The 13,897-nt window shown below is 40.6% G+C and overlaps 1 protein-coding gene across 7 annotated transcripts in view; it reads left to right on the top strand.

Moving 5' to 3' along the window:
- The window catches only part of PPP1R12A (protein phosphatase 1 regulatory subunit 12A), a 77,531-nt gene that overhangs the window by 22,111 nt on the left and 41,523 nt on the right, over positions 1-13,897 (top strand). For all 7 annotated transcript variants that reach the window (XM_075274323.1, XM_075274324.1, XM_075274320.1 and 4 more), the window contains exons 2-9: positions 1,437-1,567; positions 4,681-4,799; positions 7,969-8,128; positions 8,628-8,772; positions 9,234-9,308; positions 10,057-10,139; positions 12,330-12,487; positions 13,423-13,538. In XM_075274323.1, the coding sequence (XP_075130424.1) occupies positions 1,437-1,567; positions 4,681-4,799; positions 7,969-8,128; positions 8,628-8,772; positions 9,234-9,308; positions 10,057-10,139; positions 12,330-12,487; positions 13,423-13,538 (987 nt within the window). The remainder of the gene's footprint in view (positions 1-1,436; positions 1,568-4,680; positions 4,800-7,968; positions 8,129-8,627; positions 8,773-9,233; positions 9,309-10,056; positions 10,140-12,329; positions 12,488-13,422; positions 13,539-13,897) is intronic.

A 13,897-nucleotide genomic window follows, 5' to 3' on the forward strand; every position in this document is an offset into this window, starting at 1 on the left:
TCTAAAGTTATTTGCAGAGTTAGTAATGTTTGGTTGCATCTGAGAAATAACTGTCTTAGAGGTTGACCAAGATCCATGCACACTAGATACTTGGCATGTGCCACTAAAACCATGTACTCTTAAAACTTTCTGGGCAGAAACCAACTCTGCCCCCCTAAAAGTTGTTTGTTTTGCCCCAATGCCGGCACCCCTGCAAGAAGTGCCTCTCATCTTGGAGCAGGAAACCAGAGAAGACACAAATTTGTCCACACCCCACTCCATACCTTAGTTAGGTTTCCTGTGCTAAGATGGGAAGCTTTCTCCTGTATCTTTGTCTACATGTGGGCTAAGGAAGGGGGGCAGGCTAGTACTCTTTGTCCTATTCCTTTAGGGTGGAAGTCTTTTAGTGCCTCCTTCTTTTAGTTTGTTCATACCTGCTGACGCTCCTCTATCTCCAACTGCGGCAAGGTCTGATGGAAAGTCTTTGTGGCTGGCATATCCTCTGGTGTCTGTATTGGATGCATGGGACCAAGACAAGAGTTTGAGGTTTCTTTGTGCCTCTTGGGTTTTTTTGTTATTTTTTGTAATGGTTTTTGTATATCTTCATTTTCAGTTTGCACGCTGGAGGAAGTGCGCTCTTCCTCATTTGAAGTTAAAAGCTACAATCTGTCTCTGAGATGCTCCTTCCTCCTCCTCTGGTCTCACATGAAGCTTCACCCCCCTACATTCCCATCTAGTTACTATGTTATAGCACTTTCAGTGACTGAATCGGTTTCTGACTATATAGGCTGGGTTCTCACGGGGCATCTCCACTGCTGACTTAGCAGGATTGCCTGAATTGTGCTGCAAATATGGGGTCTGTGGCATGGTGCCTTTGGGATTCTTTGTGGGCTTTTACAGTTTAACTATTCTTCTACAATTTTGACAGCGTTTATAAGGTTGAAATTTTTCTGCTCTGACACTAAAGTTGCACCATGCTTTACACTGCAGCTTTGCTTATTCAAATTGCCTGCTTTATGAAGAACATGGCCACATGTTAAATATGCAGTCAGTTAATGGAAAAGTGCATTGAGCCAATGAAAGAGGGTCCCTGCAGCTTAAATGTGAAATCTTCTCCATTCACTTCTAATGGACTGATTTGATCTTTCAGTCCCAGAGAGAGTAGTGCTCACACATGCATGCTACCCCCCCCCCCCCCTTCACACAGGAGACTCAAGGGCCCCCTTTCTTGATTGGGCCCCGTTAATCTTACTATGGATAGGTAAATGATGTAGAAAATCCCTTTGTTGATCAGTAAGATTAACTGTGGTTGTGTAACTACTTTGCTAAAATTGATGCTTTTTTCTTCCCTACTATAAGAATCACAAACATCTGTGAACGGTTTCCAGTTTTATATATTGCTAGGGAACATGGAATGGCTTTGGGTGACACGACTTTACTCTTTTGTCTTTCTGCAGGCTTGCATTGATGATAACCTCGAGATGGTCAAGTTTCTTGTGGAGAATGGAGCCAGTATTAATCAACCAGATAATGAAGGCTGGATACCGCTGCACGCTGCTTCTTCCTGTGGATATGTTGACATAGCAGAGTAAGTTACACTCCAATAACTGTATCAGAATGGGAGCTAAACCATATTACTAAGATGCGCTGCACTTACCGGGGCAGAGGTAATTGTGCAGAATGAGGCCGCTCCACATTCAGATGAAAAATTCACCAGAAATACGACAGCAGATTTTGCACATTCTGAAACTTGCAGTGGATTTCACCCTTCTATACTGAAAGATGTGAATTTTGCAGTAGAAATTGACATGATCTCTTCCTGTGCAGAACTTTTTTGTAGCATGGGGATGAGATTTGTTATAATCCCATCTACTTCACTGCTACTGTATTCCACTGCAGATTATCGGTGTGTAGATTTGCATAGAAAACCTGCAGCATTTCTGGTATAGGCAGATGTGCCATAATACAGAGTTAAAACGAGTGGCCCATCAGTCTGTTTTGTTTACATTATTTTCCTCCAGAAAGGGGACTGTACTACATCAGTGTGTGCCACTATGATATATTTGGTGCATCCTTAGGACTGCAAGGTCTTATTTTACACTTAGTTGGCACCGGGCCACTTTTACTTGTGCTTGGAGGCGCATGTCTAGTGTTAGGTCTTATTGTCTGTCTAAAAGAAGATCCAAGCCTTCTAGTCGAATTCTGAGTCCTCTTGTATTAGACACATTAGGTGGGTGTTCTGAGAGGGAATAGTATCTAGCAGGAATATCTACATGCACATACATGGCAGAACGTCTTTAAAGAAGTCAGCCAAATGTGGTTGCGTTTCAGTCATGGATATAATGACTAATCTGTTTTTTATGGTCATACAGTGAAGGAAAGAAGTATTTGATCCCTTGCTGACTTTGTAAGTTTGCCCACTCACAAAGACATGAACAGTCTATAACTTTAAGGGTAGGTTAATTTTAACAGTGAGGGAATATCAAAAATAAAATCCAGAAAATCACATTTTATAAATTGGCATTTTGCATAGAGAAATAATTTGATCCCCCTACCAACCATTAAAAGTTCTGGCTCCTACAGACCAGTTAGATGTTCCTATTCAACTTGTTTTCCTGCGTTAAAGATGGTTATCCACAGACTCATTGAATCAGTCAGACTCTAACCTCTACAACATGAGCGAGACCAAAGAGCTTTCGAAGTATATAGGAGGCAAGATCATAGACCTGCACAAGGCTGGAATGGGCTACAAAACCATAAATAAGACGCTGGGTGAGAAGGAGACAACTGTTAGTGCAATAGTAAGAAAATGGAAGAAAACAAAATGACTGTCAGTCGACATCGATCTGGGGCTCCAAGCAAAATCTCATCTCGTGGGGAATCCTTGATCATGAGAAAGGTGATAGAGCAGCCTAAAACTTCAAGGGAGGAACTTGTTAACGATTTCAAGGCGGCTGGAACCACAGTCACAAAGAAAATCATTGGTAACGCCTTACGCCATAATGGAGTAAAATCCTGCAGGTCCCGCAAGGTCCCCCTGCTCAAGAAGTTTGCCAAATGAACACCCGGATGATTCTGAGAGTCATTGGGAGAAGGTGCTGTGGTCAGATGAGACAAAAATTGAGCTCTTTGGCATTAACTCAACTTGCCATGTTTGGAGGAAGAGAAATGCTGCCTATGACCCAAAGAACACCGTCCCCACTGGTGAGCATGGAGGTGGAAACTTTATGTTTTGGGGGTGTTTCTCTGCTAAGAGCACAGGACTACTTCACAGCATTAATGGAAGAATGGATGGAGCCATGTACCGTAAAATTTTGAGCGACGACCTTCTTCCCTCCTCCAGGACATTAAAAATGGGTTGTGGCTGGGTCCTCCAGCAGGACAATGCGCCAAAACATACACCCAAAGCAAGAAAGGAGTGGCTGAAAAAGAAGCACATTAAGGTCATGGAATGGCCTAGCCAGTCCCCAAATCTTAATCCCATAGAAAACTTACGGAGGGAGCTGAAGCTCCGAGTTGCCAAGCAACAGCCTCAAAATTTTAATGACTTAGAGATGATCTGCAAACAGGAGTGGACCAAAATTTTTCCTGACGTGTGTAAACCTCATCATCAACTACAAAGAACATCTGACTGCTGTGCGCTCCAACAAGGGTTTGCCAACAAGTATTAAGTCGTTTGCCATTTCCTCTATGCAAAATGCAAATACATTTATAAAATTTATACAATGTGATTTTCTGAATTTTATTTTTGATATTCTCTGTTAAAAATTAACCCACCCTTAAAATTATAGACTGTTCATATCTTTTGTCAGTGGGCAAGCTTACAAAATCAGCAAGGGATCAAATTTTTCCTTCACTGTATTTCTATACAGTCATGTCCCACCTTGGACATTTTATAGTATATGCACAGGATATGCTATAAGCATTTCTTTAGATGCAAATCAGAATTCTTAAACAATACCAATGTGAAAATAAAGGTCTCCTAGTCTATCTAGAGCAGGGGTCCTCAAACTGCAGCCCGCGGGCCACATGCGGCCCGCCAAGCACTTCTGTCTGGCCCCGCCGTCAACGCTGGCAGGCGTGCATTTATAATGAAGCTCCTGGGGAGCTCGGGCCAGGCCATGGAGCGCACTTCACTTTACCTATTGGAGGGCACTGCTCCCGATGTCTGTGCGACCTGCTCTGCCTCCGGCCCACTGTTTAAAAAGTTTGAGGACCCCTGATCTAGAGAGATGGATGCTGATGATTGTGCATGACTTCTTACATTCCCTGGTATAGGAGGCAATGGCACTGCCAAATGGGATCCCCATTCGCTACATAGGTGGGTGTCTTGTATGTATGTATAATTTATTTTTTTTACACATTACACTCTTTGGGATTTAGTTTTATTTTTTGTGATTACACCTTTTTTTTTTTTTCCCCAATTTGTTTTTATTTTCTATAGAAAAAAAAAATGCACCCAAGAAACATGTTTGCTTATTGTCATACAGCTAAGATCTAACTTCAACATATAAAAAACAAAACAAGGAAAAGTGCTGTAAAGAGTTTGTGTGATCCCGCCCTTATATTTCTTAGTAATTCCTAACACATGTCCATGAGAAGAGTTTTTGAACAGATTCTTATTATGGTTTAAGATATTTAGATCTACAATAGTAAAATCTATTTGCTGCTTTTCTGTAAGTGCTTCTGTCTGTCTTGCAGATATTTAATTAGTCAAGGAGCCAATGTGGGGGCAGTGAATAGTGAAGGTGACACTCCATTAGACATTGCTGAGGAAGAGGCCATGGAAGAACTGCTTCAGAATGAAGTTAACCGTCAAGGTACCAGTACCAAGTTTCTAAGCAAGATGTGTAGAGTTTCACTATGTTTATAGACTTACCGAAGCCTCGTGTGCATATGACAAGGCAATGAAATGTGCATAAAAACCTCTAAGAGTGCATTCACACTGAGTAAACGCTAGCTTATTCTGAATGTAAAACACGTTCAGAATAAGCGGCGTTTAAAGCAGCTCCATTCATTTCTATGGGAGCCGGCATACGAGCGCTCCCCATAGAAATGAATGGGCTGCTTCTTTCACTGCGAGCAGTCCCATTGAAGTGAATGGGAAGTGCCGGTGTGTACGGCACGGCATGAGCAGAGCTAGCCGTATACGCCGGCACTCCCCATTCACTTCAATGGGACTGCACGGAGTGAAAGAAGCAGCCCATTCATTTCTATGGGGAGCGCTCGTATGCCGGCTCCCATAGAAATGAATGGAGCTGCTTTATACGCCGCTTATTCTGAACGTGATTTACGTTCAGAATAAGCTTCAGGAAACGTAGTGTGAATGCACCCTTAGATTGTTTATTCTGGACCAAAGTTTGAATGAACGCGATTTACTGCTTTTTGTTCTTGCTTTGCTCTTATTGGGCTTTCTGTGGAGTTGCTGGACTCCTTGAATGCTTAATAAATAACTTGCTTCTTGTAAGACATCGTTCTCCATTCCTAAACATTAACAAAACTAATCTAGACGGGTCTCTCATATATTCTGAAACTGTTTTTCATAGCAACAAATCAGGTTTGGCCTTTTATATTTCCAGGCTTGAAATTGAAACCTTTTTTGTTGTATAAACTGCTTCCTAATTTCCCCATAATGTGGGTGGCAATGAGGAAACGAGGCATAGTCCACCTGCTCTCCATAAATAGGCTATGTATGTAATCATATGATGTCTTTTGACCTGTCAGGGCATGTTCTTAATATAAAATTGCTCTTATGCAGCTTTTCCACAGCATATGGTCTCAACCAAATGGTTTTGAACAGTATTAAATCTAAACCACCTCTTTCATTTGAAGTGATATGCTTTAACCTCCTCCTAGTGAAGGCTGTAGGCAGTCAGAATTTTATTGCCCATGTCTATACCTGAGATCTGGAATAAGTACAATATAACTGGAGCTCTAAGCACTGTTAGACCAGACTATGATAGGTGTTAATTGTTGGATGTTGGCTGTTAACGTCCATTTGCCTAGGCCATCCCTGATCCCTTATGAAAGATGTAGTGTTGGACTTTGGCTTTCTTTGACATGTTAGCTGCTCCAATAGACTGCCATGTATCTCACCAGGACTGGGCATTTAGTCACAAAATAACTGAAATTGAAAGTTCACTCAGGGCTCGTTCACATCTGCGCCCGGACTCCGTTCATACAGGTTTCCGTTTCCTGCACAAAACAGAGCAGGAGACGGAAAGCTGCAGAACTCTTTCATAGGGAGCGTTCACACTACCGTCGGTGTCCGACATGTAGTGTCCGCTCCTAATGTCCGCTCAAAATCTGTCACGGACACTAGGAGCGGACACTAGCTGTGTCCGCTCCACCTGTCATTTAGTTCAATGGGCATCGGGTGCGTTCTTTTGCACTCCGTGCCCATCCTTTCCTGTCCGCAGGAGAAGATGTCCGACTTCTCAAGCGGACAGAGGAACCCTGCATGCAGGGTTTTTCTGTCCACTTGAGAAGTCGGACATTTTCACCTGCAGACAGGAAAGGACGGGCACGGAGTGCAAAAGAACGCACCCGATGCCCATTGAACTAAATGACAGGTGGAGCGGACACAGCTAGTGTCCGTGACAGATTTGGAGCGGACACTACATGTCGGACACCGACGGTAGTGTGAACGCCCCCATACCCATTGAAAGACGTCCGGCCATGAGCGCCGGTGAGCGTTTTATGCTCTCTGCCGCGAAACCGATTTTTTTTTTTTACACTGGACACAGAGTCGGACATGCAGTACTCTGTGTCCGGTTTTAAAAAAAAAAAAAAAACGGTTTCGCGGCGGAGAGCATAAAACACTCACCAGCGCTCACGGCCGGACCCAGTCTGACAGCTTTTAGTCTTCTGCATGCAGAAGACGGAAACCTTAAAACAGAGTCCGGGCGCTAGTGTGAACCCAGCGTCAACTACTCGTTGTGAACTTGCTCATATCAGTTATTTAGCATCCATGCCATACTGCCTCATGCTGCCATTGGCTAAGTATATGTCACTCGATCAGGATTGGTGCTGATATGTAAACTGAAAGAAAATTCAATGGCATATAAATTGGGGGCATGGCTTGTGAAAAGTGAGTATCCCAAAATAACTTTTAATTAATCGTAGTTGAGGTAAAATGTTTTGTCATGATCTAGATCGTAATCGCCTAGCCTTACATCTTACCTTCTGTCATCTCTGGCTATTTGCTTTTGTGGGAAAATCCATTTACATTTTCTTTATAGAGTGTACATCATGTTTAACTTGACTCCTTTGCTCCTTCAGTCATGGATTTCTCAACAGCGAATAAATCCCAAAGGATCTGCGGTGACATCAGAGTAGATTTAATGTTTGTGTTTCTGGAACATCTATTACAAGGTCATAAAACACTAGAGGAAATGTGTTCAGTATGCTGTGCAATATGACGAAACTGAAAAGACGTTAAGCAGAACTTAACACTCCTCTTTTCCTTTTATGTCTAGATTGGGGTGAGCTGGTCACATGCCAGTCCTTACTTGTCATGTATGTTCGTAACTACGTCTCCATATTATAACAATACTGGAGCATCCTTTCTGATAACTTTTAGAAGAGTTCTAATATTCCTTTTATTCCTCCTAGAAATTTGTCACTTAAATGGCAGATGGGAGTTACCGGTTGAGAGGAGATCTCTGTACACCGCAACAATGCTTACTAACAGGGTCTTATTGTGTAGGGGCACAGCACATTGGCAAAGGGAATGATACTGCCCTGTTGTCACTGTTGTTGGGAATGGCAGTGTGTAAAAAAAAAATCATATATATATATATATATATATATATATATATGTGTGTGTGTGTGTATATATTGTATAATTTTATTTCAGGAGAAATAGGAGGCGTGACTCAGCAGATTTATGAGAAAAGATGCTCTGAGAAAATAAATGTATTTTGTGACGATTTGTATTCTGTTTAATGTATTGAACGTTTTGTTGGGGTGTTTTTGTCTCTTGAGCAGGTATTGATGTTGAAGCTGCTAGGAAAGAGGAAGAGCGGATTATGCTTAGAGATGCAAGACAGTGGCTGAACAGTGGGCAGATAAATGATGTGCGGCATACGAAATCTGGTGGCACAGCTCTGCATGTAGCAGCAGCAAAAGGTTACACTGAAGTTTTAAAGTAAGCATTCATAGTAATTCACTATTAGTGGTGGTGGCTTTTATTTTCATATGTATTTTGAAAGCACATTCATGTTAAAATAAATTTTATTTTTATATCGGGGATTAACGGTGTAGTACCATATATTATATTACATTAATGTATGTAGAAAACACTTTCATTTAATCCCCTGGCCAGAGTCATATGCTAGTGCAAGGTTTTTGGTTTTTTTTTATATAGTGACTTTTTTTTTTTTTTTTTTTTTTTTTTTTTTTATAATTTGATTACAGGTAGCCTCCAATGAGGAAAGTCAGTGTGTGCCATACGTGCAAATGTGTTTAAAATTCTAGAGCTGTAATTTTGGGCTTGGATGAATGATATTGGAAGTCTGTAGGAAAATGTCTGATTTAGCCAAAACGTTTATTTATTTTATTTTTTTGCTATTCTGTCTCCTGTGGCGTCAAACAATAGAAATTGTGTTTCTTAGCTGTGTGAGTAATGGCTTCTAATTTGTTTGCAGGCTTTTAATTCAAGCGGGTTATGATATTAATGTTAAAGATTATGATGGTTGGACGCCACTTCATGCTGCAGCTCACTGGGGTAAAGAAGAAGCTTGTAGGATCCTTGTAGAACATCTTTGTGATATGGATACGGTCAACAAAGTGGTAGGTAATTCATATGAACAGGAATGCTACTGTAATATCTATGTTTCTACTCTTAACAGTAGAATTCTTTACTAGTCCAATGTACACCAGAAAGTGTTTTGTTTTACTGACGCACTGAATTGGTGTATGGAATGGGGTTGTCTGTGAACCCAAATATATTTGGCATAGCAGTGTCACCTGTAGGAAAGACCTACAGTTATGTTCTTTCTTGTGGAAATCTGCTTATCAACATTTACTTAAAGAAAGGCTCAGTAATATGTTTGGTTTTTTTTTTGTCCCTCCATTTGAATGAGCTATCGTGTATCAAATTTATCAGACAACCACCTCTGTACTCGCAGCTGGCACTATTAATAGTATGACAAGTGAGCACAGCAGTTCACGCTGGCACAGAGAGGTAGGACCTGACAGTCAAACACACACCAATCTAAAAATAACTCATTTTGAATTATAATTTTTTGCAGGGTCAAACTGCGTTTGATGTCGCTGATGAAGATATTTTAGGATATTTGGAAGAACTTCAGAAGAAACAAAATCTGGTTGGTGTAATGCTAACTTCAGTTTTTTGTTATTATCATATTTTCCTGTTGCTGTCCTGCTCTTTTAAGGTGGTTCTACATGTTACATGAATGTACTGGGACTGACAGGCCATCTAATGTGTGTAGGTCTTTCCCTTTGTATTTCTGATCATACTGTTCTCACAGATGCAGCATAGACCTGCTCATAGAAGTAAGCTATTTGCCTGCAAAACCATTGGAAGTGCTGATAGGCCCATGGTTTGGGGCCCGTGGTCATAGAAACACATGTATTTAGAAAAAGTCTTAAATCCACATAAACTAGCAGTATAGATAGGATCCTTGTTATGGAACAACCCCTTTAAGGGGGACTTACTCACTCATCCTCCTGATCTCTGCAGTATATGGCGATTGGCCCCTCTTCCGTTCCGGCGCTTATACCCTATCCACAGAACAGGGGAGAAGTGCTTATAACAGGACAGCCCCTTTAAGATAGCTGTCATTTGATGATTCAGTTGAAAAACCTCTTCTGTCAGCTATGCCTGTAGCTATTTGGTTTGTTAGGATTATAGGCATGGAAAAAGATCAGCTGATCTTTGGTTAGACTTTTTTGCACTCAGTACCATGAATGATAAGAGAAAGTGGTTGTTTGGGTAATGGATGTAAAGCTCGTTTTCTGTGATGTTTCTCCAAGGATAAATCTTGGCATTAACTTCTTGATTTATGAAAAAAATATTTCAATAGAATATCTTCTATTAATATTCCCTTCCAGCTGCTTAGTGAAAAGCAAGAGAAATCTCCTTTAATTGAGTCATCGACTACAGAGAACAATCAGTCCCTGAAATCACTGAAGAAGTAAGTATTTTCAGAAATTAGTGTTAGGAATGCCTGAATTCCTTGAACGTCTTGACAGTCTAAACTAAAATATTTATACATGTAGCATAGTTGGTTTTATGTCTTTAAAGAAATATGCTGTGAACTAAGGCAGACATTTATTCTGTCATTTGTTAAAAAAAGAAAGTTATTATCGCCGTGGTTAAAGATCCTTTTGCCAAGCTAAGATGGGAAAGAAATGGTGTTTTTAAAAATCTAAGTGTACCCTTATAGCTTTTAAAACCGCAATTGATGTATAATTTTCACCAGACAACATTTTGTGTTAAGATCAGAACATGGGCCCTTTCACATGGCCATATTTGTCAGTGTCAGACCTTTTTCTTGGGCCAAACCTGATTCCTTTTGAACTGAGCATGGACGATACTGTTATACTGAATTTATAATGTTATGCGCTTCAGAATTTCAGTGGCGTTACTCACTTGAAGGTCAGTCGAGTTTCGGTAGTTCTGAAACTTTACTGCATTATATATCAGTAAGTTCAGCTCACAAGGGTTGCAGTCAGACCCACAATAAAGCCGGCACATGGACTGTATGTTTCTGCCAGACTATGGCTGTGTAAATCAGCTGTAATTGAATGTTATTCTGTGTCCTGTTAAAGGCAGTCTTGTCCGTTAGATTCATGCTGCCCTAAGCACAGGCATCACAGTTTCCTGCATTGCAAGAGCTAAGTTTTACCCTGAAATTTTGCACACAGATTTTCAGAGAACCTGATTTTTGAGATGAGCTGACAAGTGGAGATGTGCTTAACCACTTCAGTACCAGGCCAATTTGTGGTCCAGGACCAGACACATTTTAGGTTTATTTTGCATGTGCGGTTTTGAGGGCTGTAACATTTTTCCCGTATGTCTCAGTCAACTAATTTTTGCGTCTTTTTTCGGGGACACATAGGGCTTTATTTTTATGTCATCTTTATTTTCGAATGTGTTTTAATTTTTTTTTATATCTGAGAAAATATAAACAAAATAGGAGGGAAATTGTGTCTGGTTTTCAATTTTTTTTTTTTAATTTAATAATACAAAGTGTCACTGAAAAACTTTATAATATAGTTTTTCCTCTCCGTTACGGTAATTTTTATTTTGTATGGTGTCATCGGGGTAGGGCTATAACCTTTAATAACGGCGTTTTATTAGCGTCTTATTTATTTTTTATTTTATTTACATTTTTTTAAACTTTTTTTTACTATATATTTATTTTTATTTATTTATTTTTTTTTTCAGATTGTGTCCCCATAAGGTGATAAGAGACCTTTGGGGACATCTGATCACTTTTTTTTTTGTACTTGAGGCTGATTTCTCCTATAACTGGGGCTGCTACATTTAACCTCAGATACAGGAGAAATCCAACCTCCTGCATGCTGTATACACAGCTTACTGAGCTGATCTGGCTCCTGTAGGACCCAGCAGCTCTTGTAAGAAGCTGCTCCCGGTGGATCACGTGTCCGCTGGGTCAGAGGGCAGCTGAATTATGGCTGCGTCCATAGCTGTGTACACAGCGCTCATTGAGCGCTGTATACACAGCGATCGAGAAGGCAGGGGAGGTAATAAATCTGCCCTGTCTTCTCTCTGGGAGCTCCGGCTGAAGTTACAGCCGGCTCCTAGTGAAAGCAGCTACACGATCTCCGTGCAGCTGCAGTGTTCTGATGGACGTACAGGTACGTCCTGGCAGAACTAGGCAACCACTTCCCGGACGTATATAGTCTATGGGCGGTCCGGAAGTGGTTAAAGAGGTTGTCCAGGCTAAAATTTTATTTTACAATTGGACTGCAGGAAAGGGTGGGGGGTGAAGTAAATAATCATACTCGCTTATCCCGGGTACTTCAATGTCCTCCCAGTGCGGTCCTGGCCTGCTGCTTAGCGGTGGTCTCTGCTGATTAGCCCCATTTTTCTGAGGCTGATCAGTGAGTAAAAGCAGAGACGGGGTGCAAATGGAATGGACAACCTCAAATTCCCCTTCACTTCCAATGTGTTAGGAGCCCCTTAACTTTTTAATCAAGTGTAGCTGAGAACTGTTTTGGTCACTTCACTTAGCTGTCAAAGGGGGTTTAAATTCTACCTCACTACCTTTTTAATTCTATTTTTTAATGCATACCATTATATAGTTACATTGGTGTAACAATAAACTTTTTTCCCCTCCAATTTTTTTTTCTTTAAGCAAAGAGACCTTAATTATTGAGCATGAGAAGACCATTTCAAGCATCGAAGCACTAGAGCAAGAAAAGGTGGACGAGGAAGATGAAGGAAAGAAAGATGAATCCAGTTGTTCCAGTGAGGAAGAAGAGGAGGAAGACTCTGAATCTGAGGCAGAAACTGGTAAGCAAATGTGAACATATGTGAAATATTGATGACATTGTATTCGATTTAAACATTATGTATTATGATCCCTTTATATATTTATACACGTACTAGGGTGCAAAAGTTTGTATTTATTAAGCAGTTTGTTTTAAAAATGACATTCTGTTATCCAGAGGGCCTTAATGTAAAAGTACAATGCATGCATTGCCATAATTTATAGGATCTGTGGCCTACATGGCAACATGTACATCAAATCCCAGTGGCACCCAGTGCATGATAGTGAAACTTAGTGTATGATATTGAGTTAGGATGCATGAGCTTGCTACAGTACTGAACTAACAGTTATTTCAGTACAGTAGTGATTGGCCATTTGGGAGCTCGTGCATCATAACTCATTCCAATGCACTGTTCCGCATGGCTGTGCTCAGTCTGGAAAATCTGCTATCCACACTCACAGAATTTCTTGGGTGAAACAACGTCATATGAATAAGCCCTTAGCCTTCATGTACACGCAACAGCTTGTGCAGGCTGAGGAATATACTCTCATGACTACCAAGTGCCTTCCGTTCCTCATTGACTTCAAATGGGGGGGGGGGGGAGGGTCCGTTCCCTCCCTCCCACCCATTAGAAGAGCCTCGACCTTGTGCGTTTGGTCTTAGTGAAATTATATGATATAGACTCTTGCAGTGTTTAAATCCATCATGCTTGATGCTTCTCTATTCTGATGACAGAGCTGTAACATCTGCAGTATTTTTCGAATTTAATTCAGGATATTTTTGATTTCTGCTTTAAGACATTTAGTTTTCAGTTGATGCAGTATTAAGGCATTACTTGTATATAATATGGTGTAGTGAATGTTGTGGTACTCTGAGTTAGTGTATTGTGCCTCCTTTTCAACCTGTTCGTTTTTAAATGTTTATTCTACTGTTTCTCTATTTTCTTTACATTTGTAGATAAAACCAAACAATCTGCAAATAGTACAAACAACAGATCTCAAATGTCGAATGTACCTGCTCCTGCTTCAACTGTACCATCTGGGCAAGTCACACCTACATCACCGGTAAAGAAGGTAAAGTATCTTTTTACAAGTATATGTTGTTTCTTAGGATACATTTCTGACTGACATAAATGACCCACAACCACTACATAAAATATGGTTAAATGACTTCTTGCTTGACCAGAGGACTACTGCTGTAGTTGAAAGCAAAGGCAAATCTGTAAGAGTCAGATAATATGAAAGCGACTCGGTCACCGGACCCAAATCTTCTATTAATGTCTGTCTCTAAAGGTTGCTCTACAGCTTAATTTTTGCCATTCAGCAGACAGCTGTTCCTGACATTCTCCTATGTGCACATACTCTGTTTTACCAAGTATTAAGTGTGTTAATTAGGACAGAGCTTTTTCCTTGAAATCAAAGGATCATACTGT

The sequence above is a fragment of the Leptodactylus fuscus genome, chromosome 5 (assembly GCF_031893055.1).
Source record: "Leptodactylus fuscus isolate aLepFus1 chromosome 5, aLepFus1.hap2, whole genome shotgun sequence".
Taxonomy (NCBI): Eukaryota; Metazoa; Chordata; class Amphibia; order Anura; family Leptodactylidae; genus Leptodactylus; species Leptodactylus fuscus.